The sequence below is a fragment of the Cotesia typhae genome, unplaced genomic scaffold (genome assembly GCF_013202065.1).
Source record: "Cotesia typhae breed Kobodo isofemale line unplaced genomic scaffold, CoteBio_Ctyphae contig_123, whole genome shotgun sequence".
NCBI lineage: Eukaryota > Metazoa > Arthropoda > Insecta > Hymenoptera > Braconidae > Cotesia > Cotesia typhae.
The window spans coordinates 191,031-215,391 of NW_027423715.1; the positions used below are offsets into that span (position 1 = coordinate 191,031).

At 27.4% G+C, this 24,361-nt stretch overlaps 1 protein-coding gene across 1 annotated transcript in view; it reads right to left on the reverse strand.

Moving 5' to 3' along the window:
- Nucleotides 1-3,534: 3,534 nt before the first annotated feature.
- Nucleotides 3,535-24,361, reverse strand: part of Slo2 (slowpoke 2) — a 114,005-nt gene continuing 93,178 nt past the window's right edge. The window contains exons 9-22 of the mRNA XM_074255851.1: nucleotides 22,778-22,942; nucleotides 22,087-22,505; nucleotides 21,419-21,645; nucleotides 19,954-20,547; nucleotides 17,822-17,983; nucleotides 17,562-17,715; nucleotides 15,852-15,957; nucleotides 15,560-15,687; nucleotides 13,947-14,198; nucleotides 12,782-12,953; nucleotides 11,443-11,628; nucleotides 11,224-11,355; nucleotides 7,549-7,662; nucleotides 3,535-6,263 (exon numbers count right to left, since the gene is read on the reverse strand). Coding sequence (XP_074111952.1) covers nucleotides 5,334-6,263; nucleotides 7,549-7,662; nucleotides 11,224-11,355; nucleotides 11,443-11,628; nucleotides 12,782-12,953; nucleotides 13,947-14,198; nucleotides 15,560-15,687; nucleotides 15,852-15,957; nucleotides 17,562-17,715; nucleotides 17,822-17,983; nucleotides 19,954-20,547; nucleotides 21,419-21,645; nucleotides 22,087-22,505; nucleotides 22,778-22,942 — 3,741 coding nt within the window. The 3' untranslated portion in view covers nucleotides 3,535-5,333. The remainder of the gene's footprint in view (nucleotides 6,264-7,548; nucleotides 7,663-11,223; nucleotides 11,356-11,442; nucleotides 11,629-12,781; nucleotides 12,954-13,946; nucleotides 14,199-15,559; nucleotides 15,688-15,851; nucleotides 15,958-17,561; nucleotides 17,716-17,821; nucleotides 17,984-19,953; nucleotides 20,548-21,418; nucleotides 21,646-22,086; nucleotides 22,506-22,777; nucleotides 22,943-24,361) is intronic.

The window sequence follows — 24,361 nt, forward strand, 5'->3', positions numbered from 1 at the left end:
TAATTAATCATTATCAATCATCATCATGTCACTAAAGACTAGTGAAAAAATCTGTAAAAACATCACTGTCTGACAAAAATAACAGCAAGAAGAAGAAGAAGAAGAAGAAGAAGAAGAAAAGTTGCGCTATTTACATCTACAAGGTGTCATTAAGTACACCAGCTCCAAGTAAATTTTATGATCCTAAAAAATTTTAAATAAATACACTCTGATATATATATATATATATATATATATATATATATATATATATATATATATATATATATATATATATATATATATATATTTTTATTAATTAATAAAAATTTTGTCATTAAGATATTTAATGATAAAGTTTTTGTAACTTCAAATTTTTATTGAAAATTTTTTTACCGTTCCATCTTTAAAAAAAAAAAAAAATAACAAGTTAAGAAAGTAGTGATGGATAATAAGAAAAAAGATGTTTTTTACAATTTCAAGCGATTTTACCAGACCTTTTTTGTAGAGTTATCAATTCTTTATGAAGATAAGAAGATTTATAACTCAATCAGTCGTTTAAACGGTACAAAAATCAGAAGAAGCAAAAAAAATTTTTCCCATGTTATTCTTATGGGAATTAAAAAAATGAGGAAAATCTTTTAATATTAATATTAAGGGCTCATACTTCCACAGTAATTTTTTTACATCCAAAAGAAACTTTTAAGCCTGTTTGAAAAAAAAAAAAAAATTTTTTTTTATTTTTTTATTTATTTTTTTTTTTTTTATCACTCTAATAAATATATTAATAATTCACCACCAAAATTTCAGATCAATTCACTGCACCATTTTTAAGTAATTAATTTTCGAAATTGCCATAATTAAATATAAACATTTAATTAAAGTAAGCTTTTAAATTTAAAGCATTAAAGTAAGCATTTAAATTTAAAACATTAAATTATTAATTTAATTTAATTCATTTAAAGTAAGCATTTTTTACATGTAGAGGTATAAAGAGACGGTAAAGTTACTATGAAATTTTCCGTACCACTCGAGTGATGCAAATAGATTTCTTACAAACTTTAACACCTCTCTATACCTCTACATGTAAAGAATGCAATTTAAAAAATTAATTACTCAAAAACAGCGCAGTGAATTGATCTGAAATTTTGATAGTGAATTATTAATATATTTATCTTTCGATAAAAAAAATTTCATAATTTTCTTGAAATATGCTTATCGTGGAGGTATTATTACCTTAAAAATTTTAAATCGTTAACATCCATCACGCAAACCCCTTATCTGTGGGATGAGCTATCATAAAATCCGTTCTTAGCTGACCTCTACTTAGCAAAAGTGATATTTCTACCAAATTTCAAATTTTTAAGTCCTATGGTTCCCGAGATTTCCCGATGAGTGACTATATAGACGGGAAGCTCGTTAAATTATTTGAATAAATAATTAAAAACACTTTAATTATTATATATTCATTTATTTATTTATTTATAATATATTTATATTTCATATTTATAATAAATCAACTTCGTGTTACAGATTACCAAGTTGCGAACACGATTTATGATACATTGTTTTATTTTATATTACATTTAATACAGCCGTTGATAATTAATTTGGTAAATTGTTTGTTTTTTGTGGTCAATTAGTTATTTATATATATATGACTTATAAATCTACAGTAAATACACTTTGACATTCTTTAAAAATAAATTTATAATATTTTTTTTTTTTTTTTTTTTTTTTTTTTTTTTTGGTAAATGCTCACGTTTAATTAACTCAATCAATAATAGATTTAAAAATAAAACAATTTCGTAATTTTATTTTTTTAGTAAAATGACTTGATGTCATCTAGTCTCGAACTATATGAAGCGTATACACAGTTAGTTATTCGTTTTTTTACTTAGATTTATTTGTTAATATTTTTAGTTTTATATTTTATACATTTATTTAAATTTAAAAATAAAATAAGTCGGATTTATGATGTCGACTTTTATTACTCTAAAATCGATAGATTAAATAAACTGTGCATAATTATTATTAATAATTAACAATAATAAACAATATTTATATAATCACAATTAATTTGATTTTACTTAAGAATTAAATTAAAGCACCTTTAATACTTTGTTAAATAATATTTAAATATAAATATAAATATTTTTTTTTTTTAAACAGATTGTCAACAAATTTGTGCTTAACTTAAAATATTTTTTGTGATTAGAGCCGCTTTAACAGCTAATAAAATATTTGATTGTTTCAATAATTTATTTCCTGTGTAAAAAAAAAGAGTCATAAGCTTAGGATCCTAAACGTGATACAATTTAGGACATTTTTATGGCGCCAAACCGAAATGAAATTTAGATTTTAGAAAAATATTGTAGGTATTATTTAAATAAAATCTTGAGAAAATTTTTCTCTTGAATATTTGATACCGATTTTATATTATTTTAGCGTGCAATTATATATATTGAATGAAAAAAAAATGATTCAATATTATTTGACATGTTAATCAATAAAAATATTAATGAAAATTTACTTCTATCTTTGTATTTAATTTTTTGGAGTAAAAGAGAAATTTTCTTAAGACAAGAAAATTTAATTTTATCAAGAACTAAATTTTTTGGAGCAAGAGGCTGAATTTTCTTAAGACTAGAAGATTTTCTTGACTTAAATAAATTTTCTTGGATCAAGATACACATTTCTTAAAGCAAGAAAATTAATTTTGTTGAAATAAGTGAAATTTCTAGTCAAAAAAAAAATTTTTTTTTTCATTCAAGAAAATAATTAGGAAGAAAAATATTTTCTTGGCTCAAAAGTAAACCTTTTTTTCTCTGTATATGAAAATTTGATGACAACTTTAGGACACTATTATGACAATTTTAGGATACTTTTATGAGACAATTTATCTGGCACTAGTATGACATATTAGGATGTGCTAAAATTCAATTTTCATGAGAAACATTTTTAAATTATAATTTCGAGTTTTGATTATAACAGGAGCTGTGTTTGAGCATTTCCTGAGATGGTTTGAGTTGAAACAATTTTTTTGATTTTTATAGAATTTTTAATGAAATTTCAGCGGTCCTTGAAGTGTCCTAAAATGGTCATAAAAGTATTCTATAATTGTCATAAAAGTGTCCTAAAATTGTCATAAAATTACATTATACAATATTTTTTATATAAGTAATAGCGACAATATTTTTCTAAAATCTAAATTTCATTTCGGTTTGGTGTCATAAATTTTTCATAAAAATGTCTTAAATTGTATCATATTTAGAATCCTAAATTTATGAATATTTTATGACAATTTTTTTTACACTTTTAAGAATTGACTAAATTAAATTTAATGTACTAAAAAAAAATTTTTTTTAAATATTAGAACTTTGCTAAATTGTTAATAAAAATTTCAATGAGATTCGTTAATTTTAGATAAATGTGAAGATAAAAATTTAACTAGCGTTAATAATAAAAATAGCGAATTTTTAAATAAAAAAAAAAAAAAAATTATTGATGAGGAATTTCTTCAATTAATTACTTTTTATAATTTGCTATTTTTATTATAAACTATAATTAATAAAAAATTTAAATTTATATTAAATATTTTTAAATATATTGATAATTATTATATTAAATTACTAAATTGATATTATACATCCCTAATCACATTTCGAGAATATTTAAATAGAAAATTTATCAATGCACGAATAATTATAATAAATAATTGAGATATTATTCTTCTTTTAACTAATAAACAGTGATATACGCAAACTCCAGGCTCACGTGATATGATTCTAAATATATTCATTCATCAACATATTAATTTATATTTATATACGTATATATATAGATGTATTTTAATTTATTCACACATATTCTTCATTCCTAGTACGAAATTATATTACCCTATATTCTTCATTAATAATGTTAGTAATATTCATAATTATACTTAAACATATTTTTATAATATATAACTCGCGCTATTACATATAAGTATATATATTTATTTCCAATAATTGACTATAACAAATAACAATTATTTTTATATAGAATAAACCTTTAATTTAAAGGACAAAAAAAAGCAAATGTTTAATTTTTATAATCAATTATTGAAAATATTTCTTCATTAAAACTACTTTAGTGGTTATATAAATTATAATATAAAAAATTCGTCGTCCAGGACGCGGGTAGTTATGAGCACCACCTCGCGGGACTCTCTACTACCGGCAGAGTGGCCTCCGAGCCGGGTTAGTTCTTTATCTTTATTTTGGACCTTCATTTTAAGTTTCCAAGCGTCCATTTTGTATGAAAATAAACCTCAAGTGGTCGATGCTGGTTTTAGGTTTACATATTGTTGGGAGAATTATCTGAAAAAATTTAGACTGACTATCGTGTGAAGATATATTAGAACAACATCTAGTTTTGTAATTAAAATTGGAAAAATCATTTAAATTTTTCGCTACCATGACATTTTTTTCAACAAAGAAAATTCGTCACTATATTTCAAAATTAACTTCTATTTTTATTAATTTTAATCATTAAGTTTTTTCATTTACTGATAAAAAAATTAGCTTGAATCAATAGCAAAAATCTTGAACCAAGAGTTTCTATATATTAAATCAAGAAAATTTTTACTCAAAAAAATAACTTGATTCAAGAATTAAATTCTTGATCCAAGTAAATAATTTTAAAGAGTTATAAATTTTATTACTTTTATAGTTAAAAAAAATCATTTCAGATTATACTCATTGATATCTGTGGTGAAAAAAATTTTCAGATAGTAACTAGTATAATCCAGATTATACTGGGTGATATCTGGATTATACTCATTGTAATCTGGATTATACCAGCTACTATCTGAAATTTTTTTTACCCAGTATAATCTGGGATGATATCCAGTGTCATCTTGTTCTTTCCGTGTAGTAATGTAACAAATTTATTTGAAGAAAAAACTATCAAACTTTAGCGGTAAAAATATCAAATTTTTTGAAAATCTTAAATAACATTTTATTTTCAATGAATTAATAAGCTCAAATTAATGCTTTTAAAGATTTCTTCCTCGTCATCGACTTTATTTATCGGATACTGATTAAAAAAATTATTCTTGGTTCAAATAAATTTAATAAAAATTTTTTTTAAATTAAAATAAAAACGTGAAAGAATTTCTTCAGACGTCTCCCAAATATTCGAGCTTATCAAGGCGTAAAAGAGCCCTATGACCAGCAACAAATAAATCAATAAAATGGCAACTAAATCCCTTAACCTATCCTAATTAAAGTGCTATAAATCTACATGTGGGAACGCTACAGCCACTTATTTCTCACGACACTAGAAAGTCTGCGTCCCCACATGAGGTTATATCATACAATTGTTCCTTGTAGGTGTTGCGGGTCCTGGGTGGCCTGTTCCCTGGGGCCGGAGGATTTGAGACCGAGGCCTAGCATCGGCGGATCGTACAAGCCGCCCAGAGAGCCGCCTAATCCCGCGCCCAGAGCGCCGCCACTCACGCCACTCATGCCACCAAGACCACAACCGTAGCCAGGACTCATCACCGGTATCGAAGGCAGCCCGACCTCGAGGATCCCGGTGTTGCTGGCACCAGGACTGGTCCCGACACTGCCTTCCTCGGGAGGTGTCACCTCCAACCCGATGGACCCATTCAGCGCTATCTTTATCGGGTTGTGATTGGTTGGATGGGACAGTCCACCGAAACCGATGTCCTCCAGGCTGCTCTTTCGCCGCGTGGTGAATCCCTGACGGAGCGAGTTGCTCCGTCTCAGGAGAATGTCGTCGACCACGCGCAGCGAGTTTGAACGGCCCCTCAGGCCACCGGCTACGGTGGGACTGTCCGGTAAGGAGAGCGAGTTCGACTTGCTGCTGCTGCCGAGAGGTGGTGCTCTAGCCATACCGATTCCCGAGCCCCGGCGACTGGAGCCTCCACCGCCGCCCCCAGCGCCACCTCCTGCGGCTGCTGACATCTGCGCCACCAGCTGCGCCGAGCAGAAGCTTATGTTGCTCTTTCTTCTTGAGTTGTGTCTCTCGAAGGTTTTCTGCGCTGAAAACGGGCTTGGTCGCACCAGGTAGACGATGTCACCCTCCTCCAGCTTCAGGTCGCAACTCGGGTTTATTATCACGTACGAAAGGCTATTTCGCTTCTCCGACACGTCGTCGTAGTCCACTGTTGGCAGGTTTAACGACTCCATTCTTGAACGGACCAAGTTCGCTATCTCCGCACGCTCTATCTGCTGCGAATGGTTGTCTCGCGCTTCGTCCGCTAAGCTCACTGAGTACTGAAACAATTTTTTTGGGTTTAGAAATGTTTTCATCATTTTTGGACGTTTTTTTGGGAGCTAATTTAAAAATTTTAAGTTCATTTTAGGTTAAAAGAGCACATTTTTGAAATTTTTAGGCATAATTACACAGAAATAACTAACTTCTTGCACCAAGAAAATTTTAAGGAAGACAAAAGTTATTTTAGAGCAAGAAGAAATTTTTTGGCTCAAGAAACTTTGAATTCATTCAAGAAATTATCAATTTTCTGTCCAGTCAAGAATTTTTTTTTTTTAGCCTATAATTGGTTACAAATAGCCTACTACACAAAGAAAAAATTTTTTTTCAAAAAATGAGCAATGTAAGAAGAAATTAATTTGTTAAAAATTTTAGTTTTTAAAAGAAGAAATAAAAATTTTTCTTACAGTAAATTTCTTCTTGAAAAAAATTTTTCTTGTGGAAAAAACAATTTTGAATAAAAATTGAAATTTATATTTAATTAAAAAAAAAAAAATTGAATTTAAAAAAAAATTATTGAAGCGTTATAAAAAATAATTTGATTAAATTTTTTATCACAGAAATATATATGCTCTTTTAATTAAAATATTGAAATAGAAAAATACTGCTTGATTAATTATAGTTATAATTAAAATTATTAATTATAAAACAAAGCTTACAGCTGGTTCCGTAACAATACAAAAAGCATTCAGCGTTAATTAAGCAGATACACGAGGTACGAAGAAATAATGTAATAATTGTTAATAAAAATGATTAATAAAAAAAAAAGGCGTGCAAATGTTGCGGCTAAAAATAAATTAGCTTGACTTAAAACAGAAAAGGGCAAGTTTGGAGTGAAAAAGTTTGAGTAAATATTTAAATGTTAAAATGACTTTCGACGGTATATATGCCGCAACATACATACTAAGCCCATTGATTCATGTGAAAATTTTTATGCATGAAATGTAAACAAATCTAAAGTTTAAAACTTTTTTCCTCGATATTTTCAATTTGCGTGATGGATTTTTTTACTCATGCATATTCTCGGCATTACCGAGCAAAAGAAGAGAAGAGGTAAGTAATGATGAAAATTTTAAATTCATGACAACATTTTTTTATATATGACTAAAATATAAACTTGCTGTTCAAGTTTCTAAGAATTTATAATTACAAAATATCACTTTACTTATTATTATTTACTATTTACTATTTACTATTTACAAGATGCAAAAGTTAAGGATGATGATAATGGTGGTAAGAATTGAAAAATAAGGAAAATAGATTGACAACAATGGATGCATTACTCACAGCAGATGTACCCTTATCACGACTAGCGCAGTTAGAAAGACACGAAGCCGCAGCAGATCGTTTCATCCGGTAGGTTTTCATAAATCCAGTGTCGCTCTCAGCATCAGAGTCACCCTGTTAAAAGGACAAGCAAGAAGTCTACCCTTACTATAAAAGCTGGATGTCATCGGCAAACGTTTTTGTGCATGTTGTCTCGAGATCGCTGCTCGCTTTGTCATTTCTGTCTGTGCATCTTCAATATTTCTCTCAAGGATATCTTGTCAACTTGTCAACTATTTACTTATTTATTATTTTTCTTTCTTTAACTCTTTTATTACCATTTATATTTACCATTTTAAAGAAGCATTATTATTATTTCTTTTATTATTCATTGAATAATGATAATAGTTTTCCGTTTAATTTTGACTACACTGTTAAAAATATAGCGAGGGTTTTTACGCACTTAAAAGGTTGAAGAAAAAAATTATTTAGAAAAATTCTCTTAAATTTTCATTCATCGAGAATTAAAAATTTTTACTCAATATTCGAGTGTATAAATTGTATAAAATATAAAACTAATAAAAAATTAATTATTTCATATGCTATTTTATACTTTTAAAAAATCCAATTTTTTAACCAAAGAAACGCCATTTTCAAGTATAGTCTCAGTATCCGGTGAATAAAGTCGATGATAAAGAAGAAATCTTTAAAACTATTAATTTGAGCTTATAAATTCATTAAAAATAAAATATAAATTTAGATTTTCAAAAAATTTGATATTTTTACCGCTAAAGTTTGATAATTTTTTCTTCAAATAAATTTATTACATTACTACACGGAAAGAACAAGATGACACTGGATATCATCCCAGATTATACTGGGTAAAAAAAAATTTCAGACAGTACCTAGTATAATCCAGATATCACCCAGTATAATCTGGATTATACTAGCTACTATCTGAAAAATTTTTTTCACAACAGATATCAATGAGTATAATCTGAAATGATATCCAGTGTCATCTTGCTTTTTTCCGTGTATATAGTTAAGAAAATTGTTTTAAAATTAGAGATTGATCTTAGTGAAATCTTTTTTACCGATTTCAAAAAGACAGTTTTTGAAAAAAAAATCGTTTAAAATTTTTGCCCTCTGCTCCATTAATTTACGCGCTGACCCTCCGATATAGCTTTAAGGACGTTCTGAAAAAAAAAACCGCTTTATTAGAATTTTTTAAAAATTTTAAGTATTTATACTCATAAGTATCCTCTATACGCAGGAATTTTTTTAAATAGTCCTTGCGGTACTAAATTTTGAAATATTAGCATTTAAAATTTGAATACTTTACATTTAAATACAACCCTATGCTGACCGACGTTCAAGCGAAAGTTTTATTAAATATCAATCGTACTTTTCGTAGGATTTTTTTAAAAAACTGAGAATCATTAATTGAAAATATAACAAGTATTTTTCATCAAAAATACCATAAACGAGCGGTATTTACTTTATAAAAAAAAAATGTTTGAAGTTAGTGACTTTCGATATTTTACGTGAGCGATAGTCTGTCAAGAGAGGCAACACTAGTGCATGAGAAAGAAACCAATAGTCATAACTTATTGGTGTCTCTTTGTTGTCTATGAACGTCCTTAAAAATATCCGTATAGCTTTGAAAATACTTAACCAATTTAAATCAAAATTTTTTTTTTATATTTGCTTAAATATTTGTACATTACAAAAATGTAATAAAAATGATTTTTTTAAATTCCAAGTGCGTATAACCCAATGATGATACTAATTTTCTGACTACTGTTAAATAAAAAGTATTAATTAATTAATTCCTCAAAGACATCACAAATCTAAAGCAAAATTTTCAACAGTGTAATCTAGTTTTTTTATATCTAATCTCTAGAGTGATAAAACTTTCTGTGCAGTGCATGTTGGGGCGATAGGAGTTGGAGTAGAATCGAATAAAAATGTAAAGTAGAGATGAAAGAAATTTTTAAAACGTAAATGTAAATGAAGTAAAAAGTAAAAAGTTTAAAAAATAATAAACAAAATAAAATAATGAGTAAAGTGTGGAGTTAAATAGGCAGGGTGAATCGATTTGATGGATTGTACAAGTAGATTTTCTGTCACGATGCGGGTGGACTCACACTACAGGTATGGAATAGAGCTTACGATTTATGAGGGCTTGGCTATTTCACCTAAATCACTATCACGATGCAGAAATCTGTTCTACCTATGAATAATGAATTCTCATACATATGTTCGCCGATATTACATCATCCGCGTCTATACTGTTTATAAAGTTACTTCGGATACTTTTTTTTCGCATCACTTTGGCTTATGTTCACCTTGATGGAGATCAAGTTCTGACACTTTGGAAATTTTACTCGATAAATTATAACTATTTATTTATTCAGAGGCTCCTATCCTTTCAGATTTAATCAAGGAAAATTTTTCGAAAATTGTCAATCATAATAAATTAAATTACAATTTAGTAATTCAGAGAATTTTTTTAAGTTCAATTAAAAATAAATATATAATTTTATTTATTATTATGTAAATGTTTTTGGTAAATATTTACAAGTGAGGTCAACCATTTTAATTGTCATTTTTTTGAACGAAATTTCTATTTGATTTTATTGATATATATTTTTTTTTTTTTATTTTTTGAAAAATACATAAAAAAGGTAAAATTAAAAAAAAAAGTTGATTGTCACAATTTTAATAAATGTTACAAATTTTCAAAAAAAATTTATAAATTTTTTAGAAAATTGTGATATTTACCTTTTTTTTTTAATTGTTCGTTTTTTTATGTACTTTTCAAAAAAATATATATCAAAGAAAGATAAAATAGAAATTTTATCCAAAAACATGAGAGCCAAAATTTTTTCTAACTTTTGAAGGAAAAAAAATTGAAATCTTTATTTTTTTCTTTCACAACATTTTTTATTACAGATCCACCGTAAAAACAAGCAGAATAAAAAAAAGAAAATTTTGAAAATGTTAATTTTTACTTATTTATCGCCCAAAATGGGGTTGACCTCACTTAAAAATAATTATCATATTTTTTCAAAAAAATTTTATTTGAAACTTAAAAATTTTCTTTATTTAACATTCAAAAATTTTTTTTTTCAAGTCAAAGTATTTGAAAACTAAAGAACTACCAAAATTTTAAATTAGATAAGTTAAAAATTAATTTTCAATTTTAAAAAAAATTTTCCACCAAAATCAAAGATGAAAATTTATCGTTTCAGAAAATTTTTTTTTTTAACACTTACTGCCTATTATTTATAATCATTATTATATTATTATCACCTATAAATAATCTAGACATCTAAAAACGATCTGTACGTATCTATAAAGCAAAAAAAAAAAAAAAACATTATCGAGCTAAAAACAACTATAGACTATAAGACTATACGATGACAGATTAATAGAAATAGATAACAGGAGCGAACGAGCGCGGTAGAGCACAATCATGCGCTACTCATAGCCATCACTCAAAATTATTTTTAACGTTCTCGGTAACCATGTGGCAATTACATTGTCATTTTTAATTTATAAAATAATAAGTATAGGTAATAATTGCTAACACACAAAAAATAATAAATTTATATAGTATAATCAGGAACGACCAGTGTTTTCTGCACTAATTTTAAGTCTATGATCTGATCGACCATATCAACTTGGACTTACATTGGAAGTGTCTGCGAGACTGGTGTCCTGAGTCCTGTAGATCCCGATAGGAATTTCGTAGGTCGTCGAGCAGAGTTTCTGGTAAAGTCTTCCGTAGGTTCTTATCCACATGTCTTCTTTAGTTATTTGCATCTGAAAATGAAGAAATGGTAATAGAGTGACAAGTGATTTTGATTGACGATTGATAGAATGGAATTTTTAATATTGAATGTGAAATACCGAGGTCAGGAATCCAGAACCAGGTGCTTGATCAACGCCAAGCAGGAGTCTTACAAATGTTATCACGTAGTCTTTAACAAAAGCCTGGTACAATAGAGTGTCCAGCATTGATGCACTGAAGACACTTCCCGCGGCGAATGGCAGACGGAACATGTATGATATGTGGGATCCGCGCTCCTTTTCTCTCTGATGGTTCACATAAATCGTCTTGTTGTCGGTATTTATTAAGTACTCTACAGATCTCTTGTCATATTTTTCTACTTATTTATTTTATATGACGGTTGAGATCTTTTTTAATTTATAGTTACAAAATATTTGATTTTATTGCATTGATTATTGATGAGATTTTTAATTTAAAAAATGAAAAAAATTTTTAAACTGTTTTTTAAATAAAATTTTTTTAATTTTTTAATTCGGCTTGAAATGCTAAATTGAAAAAAAATTCCTGAATTAATTGAAGCGAAAAATTTTTTTAAGAAAATCATAAAATGATTTGTAAAAAATTAATTTTTTAAATTAAATAATTAATTTCTTGAATTAATTCAAGCTTAATATTTGAAAGCAAAAGTGAAATTTTGAACATAATAATTTTTTTTTAATTCAGTAATTTTTTTCAAGCTTATTTACATAGTAGTACTAATCAATAATCAGTGCAATCAGCTATATACTACTACAGTTTCTCTATAATTAATAATAGTAAACTATACTATAAAAAAAAAAAAGGAAAAAAAGAAACATAAAAAACTATTAACCCATGCTTAGTATCAAATTAATAATCTATGATCAAACGCTAAAGGATATAAACCCTCTGAGGTCATAAAACAAGAGCTTTAACACTATGATCTTGCACGTTAGAGAGCAAATTAATTAAATGTCACTACAATGCAGTAGTATCGATATTAGTAGGAGCAGCAGTAAAGGGCCAATAGTGGTGGTGGTATCAGTGCAGGAGTAGTATAGTATACAGTATAGCTCTTTGTAGCAGACGTCAGGGGTTCAAGCATAGAGTGACGATGGAATCTAATGATGCAAAGTGCTTACATCAGTCGATTACCAGGCAATCAAGACTGCTTTGTTGTAAAACGAAAAATAATAGGGAGAGTTAATGAGTTTATTCGGATGATTAGCAGTGATGATGGTCGGATAATGACTAATAAAATCGGCAAACATCCAGACAGTAAACCGACAAATCTATAGCAATATCATTCAGTCAGATCAGTCAATCATCAATCATCAATCATAAATCATAAATTATAAATCATAAATAATATAATATCGCAATCGTAAATCACACCATTTATTAATCAGTTAGAGGTCAGAGTGAGTGTTATCGTGTTACCGGGGAGCCCATCGGAGGCTCAGCGGGGTAGTTGTCACCGGAAGTAGCACTGAGGAGTACCTTTTCCATTTTGCTGAGGTGAAGTGCATACTTGTCATGCGCTCGAAATTGCATGAATCTCATATTACTTGACTGAGACAGCTCTGTGATGCTTTTTATGCTCGGGAAAAATCTGTTTCAAGTTCAAAATTTTTAATTATTAATATTATTTTTTTTTTTTAATTAATGGTATTATTTAGTATTAAAGCCTTTCCGGGTTCGATTCCTGGCTTGGTCAGGTGTCAATTTTTTTATTTTTTTGTGCTTTTTAGTGATAACTTTAGTTTTTAATTTAACTAGATCACCAAAAAGAATAAAAGTTCCTAAAAAATTATTAAATTATAAAAATTGGGAGGGCTTTAATATTTAATCACTATACTGAAAAAAAAAAAAAAATTCTCGACTAGAGGGTAAATTTTTTTGGCTCAAAAATATTAAGGAAGATTAAAAATGAATAAAGTCAAAGTTTCTTGACCCAAAAAAATTTCTTCTTGCTCCAAAATAACTTTTGTCTTGCTTAAAATTTTCTTGGTGCAAGAAATTTTTTTTCTGAGTTGTATTAAAAATTAAAAAGTTACCGATCTCGAGCATAGTAATTACTATTATTAACTTATTGAATAAAAAGAATGAGAAAAATTTTGTATCAAGTTTATTTATATGATAAAATAGGTTTTAAAAATTATATTTAGTATAATTGGAAATATCTTGATGTTAATTTTATAAGATAATTAATTTATTACAAATTATCGGAGTTAATATAAATAGATTTAAATTTCACGGCAAATAAAATTTTTTTCTAGAATATTAATTAAGAGAATAAGCAAATTTTTTTTTTTTAATAATTAATTTTTCATGAGTTTTTAGAGCAATTTTAAATAATTTGTAGGTTTTATAAATTTTTTCCATCCGAATTTTCTATAAATTTATTAATAATTGATCCTGTACAGCAAAATTATAATAAAATTAAATTTCAAAATTACCCGAGCTTTTAATATTTTGTTCATAAAAATATCGAAAAATTTTCTTATTTATAAAATTATTCTCTGTAGTTTTTTGGCTGCAGGTCGTGGGTTATTATTGTTATTATTAAAGCAATATTTTGATACGACAAAAAAATATAACTTACTTGAACATTGTTTGCACAGCAACGATAGTATTACAATCAGCGAGCGTATCTTCTTCTGCAGAATTGCTGAGCTCCTTGTTGACAACAACAACATTTTCGGCAAGTGTAATACCAGCACGCAGCAAGTCGTCTAAACAATCGATCGAACCGAGCATCCAGTAAACAAGAGGAAAATAGGAGATGGCGTCAAGAAAAGCAATTTCCGGTCTCCTTTCCAGTAACAGGATGATCGGGTTCAATGATGTTTTTGATCTGATGTTACACACAAACAAGTACAGATATAGATATAGATATTGACATGTTATACCTGTGTAAGTCAACATGTATTAAAGTATCCAGCACTCTATCCTTCTTCATTCACCAAAAAGTCAGTTGATTTCGCCGGGAAGTCACTTAAAAAATTTAAAGCTAATGGAAGGCAACAATTTTTGCGTCGCGATCGCAGCAGTTCAACTTTATGATAGAGCATTTATTCATAAATGGATTAATAAAATTTTTTATTTGAATTTCAATGGCCTTTAACTTTCAGAATAACAAAATTATTAAATTTTTTACCTTTACTCTTTTTATATTTTATTTAATTATCAATAAAAATATACTGTGCGACATTTTGATGCTTTTATTCCGAACATAAAAGTTCTCTGCGCTTTAGAGTGCTCTGTCGTAAAGTATGCAGATTAATAGACGGACAAAAATTTTTACTAAAATCTAAAGGGTTTCTTTTTTAATGTAAATTATACTAATCTTATTTTTGATGAGTATGCATCGATAAAATAATTTTATTATTTTTTTTTTGGTAGCCCAAAAATTTGGTAAAAAACCTTTTTTTTTTTAGATTTTTCAAAATCTTCAAAAATATATTTCAAGAGTATTTTTCATTATTTGAAAAAATTAAAATTTTCAATTCGAATTTATTTTTATACCCAAAAAGTTCAAAATATTTTTTTCTTAAAATCAAAAACTTAAATCTTTAATTTTTTATTTTTTTCAATAAATTTTTTCATTTTAAAGATTCTTAAAGCGATTGTAAAAAAAAATTTTTTTTATACGCTCTTTTTACATTAAGGCAATTTATTTAAACCATCTGATGTGAAGAAAAGAAGATGTAGAGAGTTAGAGAGTGAGATAGTAGAAGACGAAGTAATAAAAGTATTGAAAGAGAAAATTGAAGTGAGCTTATGCACGATCTTCAGAAAAATTGAGGAGATCCTGAGAAAAGAATCAGGATTACGATGTATAGAGCAAGCGGGCCGACAAGATACCGACGTGCAATAAGGATAAGAAAAATTAGTGAAAAAGATAAAAAGATATAATCTAAACTAAATGTAAAACATAAATATTTAGACTTTGTACAATTGCCATCCGGCTAAGCCTTGGCATATAAATCCAATAAATAAATAAAAATAAAACTTTGTAAAAGACGAAAGTCATACAAATAAAATTCCTATATATAAATAAAAAATCATCTGATGATAAAAAATCATTTATCATTAATTAACAGAGCTTATAAAAAATTAACAAATTAAAAAATTCTTACATCAGTCTGGCTTGTAATTATCATGATATTACATTTAAAGTGAAACAATAAACGATATTTCTTTAGTATCACTTACCTGAAATGAGCTCTCAGAGGAATGATAAAATTATATATTCCATTGCTGGCATAATCTGCCGCTAAAATTATAGTTTTATTCTGCCAATTGTATTCTCTTGCATTTCTATACGAACAATGTTCGCAAACCTACCGACAAATAAAACAATTTTTTTTATATGCTCATTATATAATTATTATTGTTTTGCTTTGTATAATTTTATTTATCAAGATTAAAACTGCTCGATTTTTTTTTATAAATCAACAACCTTTCTGAAATTTACAGTTCATTTTTTTTTTTTTTTTTAACTTACTTGAGCTAATTGAAGACAGCAAAGTGGTTTTTTTTCTTTTAACAAATAACACAATGTCGGCGACACTCCAATAAACGGTGACACAGGTGGAAAACCTTTCACGATTCTGCAATGTACAATTTTTTAAATCAATACTTTTTATATGATATTGAAAGAAGCTCTAAATTAATTCAATTTATTTCCAATCATTTAATTACATTGGATTAATATTTAAGAATAAAAATAAAGCAAGCATGCAGCGAGAGAGGGAATTTTGGTCGACCAAGCCGTCAGCGTCGTCATAAGCCGTCACATTTTCAAATTTTTTTTAAATTTCCGTAAAAAATTAATTGATTAATTTTATTTATTTTTACACAAAAATTGGGAATTTCAGACGATCAAGCCGTCATAATCAGTTAAATGCTGTTAATATCAATTTTTAGGCACTTCAGTGCATAAACTCACCCCTTGAAGCTGTCGACCGGGATTGAGTCGAGGCGTGAAGTGCAGCAATGCGAAGTGTGCACAAAATTGTTTAGGGGAAGACATCAAACACGTACATCCACAGTGAGGGTTTAGGGTGACAGGCAGGAAACCATCGTATGCCAGTGCAATGATACCACGTTAGTACATTGTAATATCGATTTACATCGCAGCAATACAAGCATTTGCTCGATTATCGATATTTATTTATTATTTTTATTTTATATTTAAAAATACGACAGTCGAAAAAAAATTATAAGTTATTTTTACAAAAAAATTAATTACCACAATTAATATTAAAATAAAATGGTGAAGAGTTCAAATTTTTTTCTAGAGTGCATTTTATAAAATTTAGCGCTTGCATACTAATACTATTTATGTTTTTTAGTATATGTATAATCAAATAGAATGACGCTAAAAAATCAATTATTTTTGGATTCAAGTTTCTTATAAAAATATTTCATAATAGTTATTTCTAAAATCGGTTCAATAAAAAATTTTTAAGAGGTTGCTCGAAAATTTTTTTGGTAATATTTAGGTGAAAAATTAACATTTTTTCAGAAAAAAAAATGTTCTTGAATCAAATATATAATTTAGAAGAACTTAATTTTCTTAATTTGAGTAGAAAAATTTTTAAACTAATAAATTTTTCTTGATTTTAGGAAATTTTACTTGATTCAAGAATTATTCGTCTCGATTCAAGAGAATTACCCTCTTCAAAATAATTTTCTTGGGTCAAGAATTTTTCTCTCGAATCAAGATGATTTTTTTATTTTGCTTAAAAATAATTTTCATGGTTCAATAATTTTTCTTTTGAATTAAGTCATTTTTAGTGCAACATTTTTGAAAGTTAAACAAATTTTGAGGAACTTAAAAAATTAAAAAATTTGGATTTTTTCGAATTTTCCATAATTTTAAACTCAGAAAATCAAAACAGATTAAAAGTGACAGAAAATAATAATTTAAAATTTTTATCGACTCCAAAAAAATTTTTTATGTAACTAATTTTTAGAATGGTTTGTTAAAAGACAATAATATATTTTTATACGACACTCGAAAAAAAATATTCGATTTTTTGCGCCTCTCTAAAGTATGTAATAATAAAAAAAAAAATACAAGAAAATTATACGCTATTTATAATGCATGTGACAATAAAAAGGATTTTATTGTTTTATCAAAATAATTTATTTATATAAAAATGAATTTAGATTTGAAAAATGAATAATATTTAAAGAGGAAAGTTCTTACGCGATTTTTTCACTGGGCGATCTCCATGGCACATCGTCGTCCATCTCATCTTCGGATTCGTCGGCCTCGTGGTCGAGTGATTCTTGACCCGGAAGGTGAAGTGTTGAGCCAGTCAGCATATCTGGTACTGGCAAAATACTCGGCCGACGGCTTCCTGAATTATTTATAGCAAAACATTTTTGATTTTAAATATTTCTTCCTCATTATTTTTTAGCTTTTAAACTAAAAATAGCGATTATAAATATTAATCTTAAATTAACCTCGTCTTTGCATCAAAATTTCAGGACTCAACAGATGCGGATTAGGATCCATGGCTCTTGGTACGTCGAGATGATTTCCAGTGATCGGAGTTTGCGGAGTTGATCCGGCTTCTCGCAAACATTGTCTCGAATCCGATAGATTTGACGGATCCAAATATGTCGCTATAATCATTAACACTAACATTAAATTTTATCAAGCAATTAATTGTCATTAATATTATTAATGCCCTCAATAATATTAAAAACAATTATTTGATTGTTTTAATTTTTAAAATTATTTTTAATTTAAATTTAAATTTTATTTTAGCGGGAAATTTAATAACTATTTCTAATAAACTATTATTTTATTTTTTTTTTATAAAGATTTTTTTATTACTGACTATACGAATATTATATTAATTAATAATAATATTGACAATAATTAAAACATAAAAAGCAGTGTAAATAAAATTTTAGCGGTTGCGATAAACAAGCGTATAAAAATTGAATTGAAGCATGGAAATTTGTCTGTTTTGTTTGTTGTTGTTGTTATCTATAAAGCTGCATGCGCGTTTTAAATTAATCAGTAGTATTTTATCAGGTGGTTTTAAAATTTAAATAAAAAAAAAGTTTTGTTCTTTATTTTTATTAGATATTTAAACATAGATCAATCAATAAAATTTAAACTAAACAAGTTATGGTACATACGAATAGAACGTTATTTTTTAATTTAGTATCTCTCACAGTGAAATAAACTTTTTTATGCATTCAGTAATAAATCTGGTGACAAGCGCGATATTGCGACAATGCCATAAGCAAAATAATATTTTAAAAATATCATTTCGTATATTTTAATTAAAATTATACTTTTTTTGAGATTTCTTTTAATTAAACCATAAAAAAATAAAATCATAATAATTAGTGAAGTTCACATAAAAGTACACTATTATTTTTTTTTTATTGAATTATTACATTTTTAATTAAATTTTTTTGACGGTAGAACATTTTTCACTATTAATTTTTTAACTTTACTTTTCAAAATTAATTGTCGAAATTTTATTCTATAATTAGTGTATTTTCATGTTAATAATACTGAACATAACATTTAAGGTACCGGTGGGTAATTTGGGCTAGCCAAAAAATAAAATTAAATTAAGAATCATTTTTTGAGATTTTACTTAAAATGTAGACAAAAAATTTTGAACTTAAATAATTTGGAACATTTAAAAAAATCGTAAAAATTGAGCTTCAACCCGAAAATTCAACAAAAAAATTAATTAATTATTATAAATTAATGTTACCAAAAAAAATTACAACAATATTTGCTAAATAAAATATAATACAAAAATTTTAATTCTTGAGATGATAGGCTGTATTAGAAAACTCTCAACATTTCTTAATCAGGTTTAATTACTCCTGGATACCTTCCTTAATATTTTTAATTATTTTAATAAACAAATTCGATCAATTAACTCATAATTTAAAGGTCTGTTATATTCAGTATCATTCAAACAAAATAACAAAAAAAAATTATAGTAAGTAGTATAAAAGCATCTGTAGTCAGACATCTAATAATTTCAAATTTATTTTCTCTACACTGATAAAAAAATTAATTAGATTTAACAGACAAATTATTGAACAAATAATAGGGTAGAAGTACCGTTTGTGACCAGTGTACCTTTTTTAGACATTTTATTTTCAAATTATTGTTAAAATATTTCTATAAGCGCTAGACTTTATGAATTTAATTCGTACAAATGTACTAATTTATAAATTCTATAAAAATTCTACTTGAATAGTTAAATTTTTTTACAAATTCACTAAAATATCAAACGGTCAAAAATGGTCCTAAAATGGTCAAAATCGGTACTTTTACCCTTCAATTTTTAAGAATTCGATCACCTTGAGTCAAACTCTTAAAAATGATATTTTTTTTAAAATCATTTTTCTCTTAAATCAAGTTAATTTTTTTGTGAATAAAAATAAAATATATTTCTTCTTTAGCAATAATTATCCACAATTGTATGTTCAAAATTTTGTTAAAAACTTAATATTGATAGTAACAACAAAAAAATATAATAAGAATGAGATGCTTTTACTTAAAAAAAATAAAAACAGCAACAAAAAAAAGCTCAGGCGCATGCGACACTCACGGTGAAAATCGGATGCGAGTAGGTTGTGATGTCGAGGTGTGGGCGTGCTAGGAACCTGCAAGATAACTTGAGGTGGCGGCGGTGCCCCGGGCGGGGGTACGTGAGTACGTGGTTTGCCCGGAGACACCGGCTCGCCACTCTCATTGGTAACAACAGCACGTGTTGCATCGCACGGTACTTTAAAACCATTCGAATATCTCAGGTGTTGAGTGACACCGATGCCTATTGTACCGTTCCCTCCAGAAGCCGCGACGCTCGCAGACAGGGTCGTCGTCGGGGTAAAAATCGACGTCATTGTGGTCCCAACTCCCGGGGTGCTTCCGGTGCTCAAAGTTCCTCCGGCAGTTCCTTCAGTTCCTGCGCTATTTGCAGTTGCCATTCCACTTGTGGCGGTCGCTGTAGTTCCAGTTGTTGTTGTAGTTCCAGTTCCAGCCGTCCCGGCGGTTCTGTCAGTCTTGGAGTCGACAACGACTTGCGACGGGTCGGTGGTGCCACTTCCAGTCTGGTGATTTGCGACCACAAACGCCGAGTTTTCTTCCTTTGTTATGCTCATGTAGTAACACGTGTCTGTTTTCTTCATTATGTGTCGTGGTCCTTTTATTGTAAATTATTATTATTATTTTTTTTAATATTGAAGAAAAGATTATTGTAATTTAATTTTTTTTTTCATTCAAAAAATATATATTTTAACATTATAAATTTTTGTTAATAGTTAACAATCATTTATTGATGGTTAATAAATTTTTTAAGGTGAATATTTATTGTTTAGACCAAAAATAAAAATAATACCGGAATTTTTATAATAAAAATATAATCCACTAATAATTTTTGCTGCAAAAATAAATTTGTAACTTATAAAAAAACGATTGTTTTATTATTAATTTTATTATATCAATATTTTTATAAAAAATTATTATTGTACCTAACTAAATAGAGTTTTCTATTAAAGTTATTGGGTTATAAAAAGTGTCAAAGTGAAATTTTTACACTAATTTTTTACTCAATATTTATTAATAGTTTATAAATTGTGCTTAATAAAGAATTTGCAAATTGTTAAAAATTATTTATTTAATTTTAAAATAAATTGATGTAAAAATTTGGAATTATTCTTTTTTTTTAACAACTTTTTAAAATTAAATTTATCAACATTTTTGAAATTATTCAAATCATCAGATTATATTACATTATTTATATTTGTTTGTCAAGGAGACAAAAATAAAAAAACTCCTCTAAAAAAGACAAACACTTGTTTTGAGTAAATGATGAATAAAAGATGATGTCATGTGAATGTAATAATGATAGTAATAATAATGGATGATGAATTCAAGTTGTAGTCATAGTTGTGGCGGTTAGTGGTTAAAATGGAAATTATGGAGAATGGGGAATGGAGTAAGAGTGAAGAATGAAGAATGAATTTATATTATGCTAAGTATGTAATATTAAGACGATAAGAGTAAGAGCTTACCGGGATTCAGGAGAATAGTGTCCTCGTAAAACTCGGGGAGCTCCGCGGGTCTCACCGCCACCAGAGCGACTCCGTATTTTCGGTGACTGTGAAACGATGCGTAGGTAAATGATTTACCCTCGTACTCTCCGAAGAAACGCGAGTCGCCCAGTGTTATGTGGTAGATTTCGTTCCCGGAACATTTACCGTACAGACGGTGCCATTCTTCTTGTGACTGCTGTCCTTCTCTGTTTTTTTTTTTTTAATTTTAATTTTAATTACTACGGTTTTAATTATCTGTAGCTTAACTGGGATTAATTTTTTTTTTGTTGAATTTATTTAAGAAAAATTTTATCCATTTTTTTTTTTTTTTTTTTTTTTAAATTAGATTTGGCCAAAAAAGAAGTCATTATATTTAAGTCAGTAGACGTCTGACCATTTTTTGGTTTTTTGATAAATAAATTTGCAAAAAAAAATTATTAAAAAATTTCAATGAAAGAATTATAAATAATTTACAAGAAAATTATAAAAAAAATTGAATGTATGGTTTCAAAAATTCCTATGCATAAAATTTTCAATAAATTTTTTTTTTTTAGATTTATCTTAAAAATTGTCACATACTTCTTGATTTAAGTATCAAAAATTAAAAGGAGTTTATTTATCAATAAAAAAAAAAAAATTATACTTACTGTCCGCGAGAGGTATGAAGTAGAAGAGTTACGAGGGTAGAAGCGCCGGGACAAGTGCAATTATTAGCGAGCAAGGCATACTTGAATTCATCTTCACATACGACGTGCTCGGCAAATTTAACATGAAGTTTATTTTCCGGACGGAAGATCTGAACATATTGTGGGACATTTGGTGCATAATCCTTAACGGCCCAGGATCTTAAAATAGTGTGCTCGTCAGCGGCAGTTTTGTCCGCGTAATTACGTGCCGCGAGGACGAAGCAAGCCTCCGCGTCCATCATCCGAGCCCTAACAAGATCACCGTCCTTCAGACATGAGCCTTGAATGTAAATTACCCGCTGCGCCCAAATCGGTACTTGGAGAATCATTCGCATTGTCGTGTCCAGCTCCATCGGCGACAGCAGTACTACGTAATAGTCCTGTATGGTTTAACAATCAAATGATTCATTAGATATAATTGTAAATATTTTTTTTTAAAAAAAAAATTTATGATTTTGGATGAAAATTTTAGCCTTTAATTGTTAAAAAAATTTTTTTTAATTTATGGGAGTTATTAATTTTTTGATCAATTTTCTTCTAAAGAGAATTTAAAATTAAATAACAAAAAAGCAAAAGAATGATTTATAATTGATTAATATTTTTTTTTTTTTTTTTTTTTGTTATAATTATAGGATTAAATATCAAAGCCTACTTGAAGCAGCGGGTGAGCGTAGAACTCATTCAAAAAATCCATTATAGTGTCTGCTTGCAAAGTCGTGCTGCACACTACAACGTGTTTCTCATTTTGCGCTCGATGCGATGAATATGATCCACCCAGTTTCTGCCTTTCCATCCATGTGAATGCCAGTTGCTCGAACTGTCAATGCAAACAGATAACAGATCATTAATATTTACATATATATTTTTTTTTATTAATAATAAACAACGTTCGAAAATAATTAGTAGGCTTTTCCGATAAAATCTCTGGCTTCAATTTTCAGCGCTAATGCACAAATTACGCAGATTGAATGTCAAATATTTGACGGTTAAGTAATGGCAAAAAGTTTCCCGGCGGTAATTTAAATTTATCGTTTTTAATTAACAGTGAACACACGGATTTTACTCGCGGGAAATATTTTATATTCCGCGGAAAAATTTTACTGTTAATATTTAAGTTATGTGTTGCGCTGGGATTTCACTCCTATTCGGTTTAAAAAGTTTTGGTGACTATTTTTTATTGAAATAAAAATTTTTCATTTTTTTTTTTTTTTCAATCATTTTTTTTCCAGTAACATAAATTTAATTTAATTTTTTTTTTTTTTTTTTTTTTTTTTTTTAATAATTAGTCATATAAAATGAAGTAAATTTTTTGTACTTCATGCATTACCTTCAAAATTAAAAAAAAAATTTTTTTCTTAAAATTTTTAAATATTCAAATATTTATTTTTTTTTTAATTAATAAAAATAAAATTTTTTTTCTTTAAAGTCAATAAAAAAAAATTTTGATAAAATTGTATGCAAAAAAATTTTTATTTCAATTATTTACTTTTATCTATACGATAAGGAAAAAAACTTATATTTTCATCATGCAAATATCAAACATGAAGTAAATTTTATCAACTACAAATTTACTCTTAAGTACTTCGTGTGTAGGCGAACAAATTAAATTTACTTCAAAGTACTTCAGTAAATGCTGTAATTCATTAAATTTATTATTAATAATTAATCGTCCAATAGAAAGGCCAGTTATTTATGTTCAAAGTAGCTTGTAGAGACTGAAGTTCATTTAAACCATTACTTCACCATAATAAAATAGAAGTATCGGAAAGATTCTTCCATTTCTATGCATTTCAACATTAATCTTCACTTAATGTTAAAAAGTAACTGCACTAATTGCAACATTTATTAGCGCTATTATAAATAAAATAAATAATAATACTTTTAAGAAAAGACAAATTCACTCGGTATTAAACGAGATAAAACATAAAAGTACTCAGCCAATTTTTAATTACTTGAGTTTCAAAAACCCATAACATTTTTTTCAGCTAAATGAAAGTTTTTCAAGAGACAGTTCAGACAAACAGAATTTTTTTTAATTTACTTTCCATTTAAAGTTTAAGTACTCTGTTTTGTTTGTATAAAAACTAATTACAAACAATTGGATTCAGAGTAAATAAATAAAAACAAAAGTGAGTATTTAAAAAATTTATTCGAATGGGAGTCAGTTTCTTAAAATTAAAAAAAAAAGTTCCTTTTAACAACAAGTTATGTTTTATCAAGTAAAATGTGAACTAGA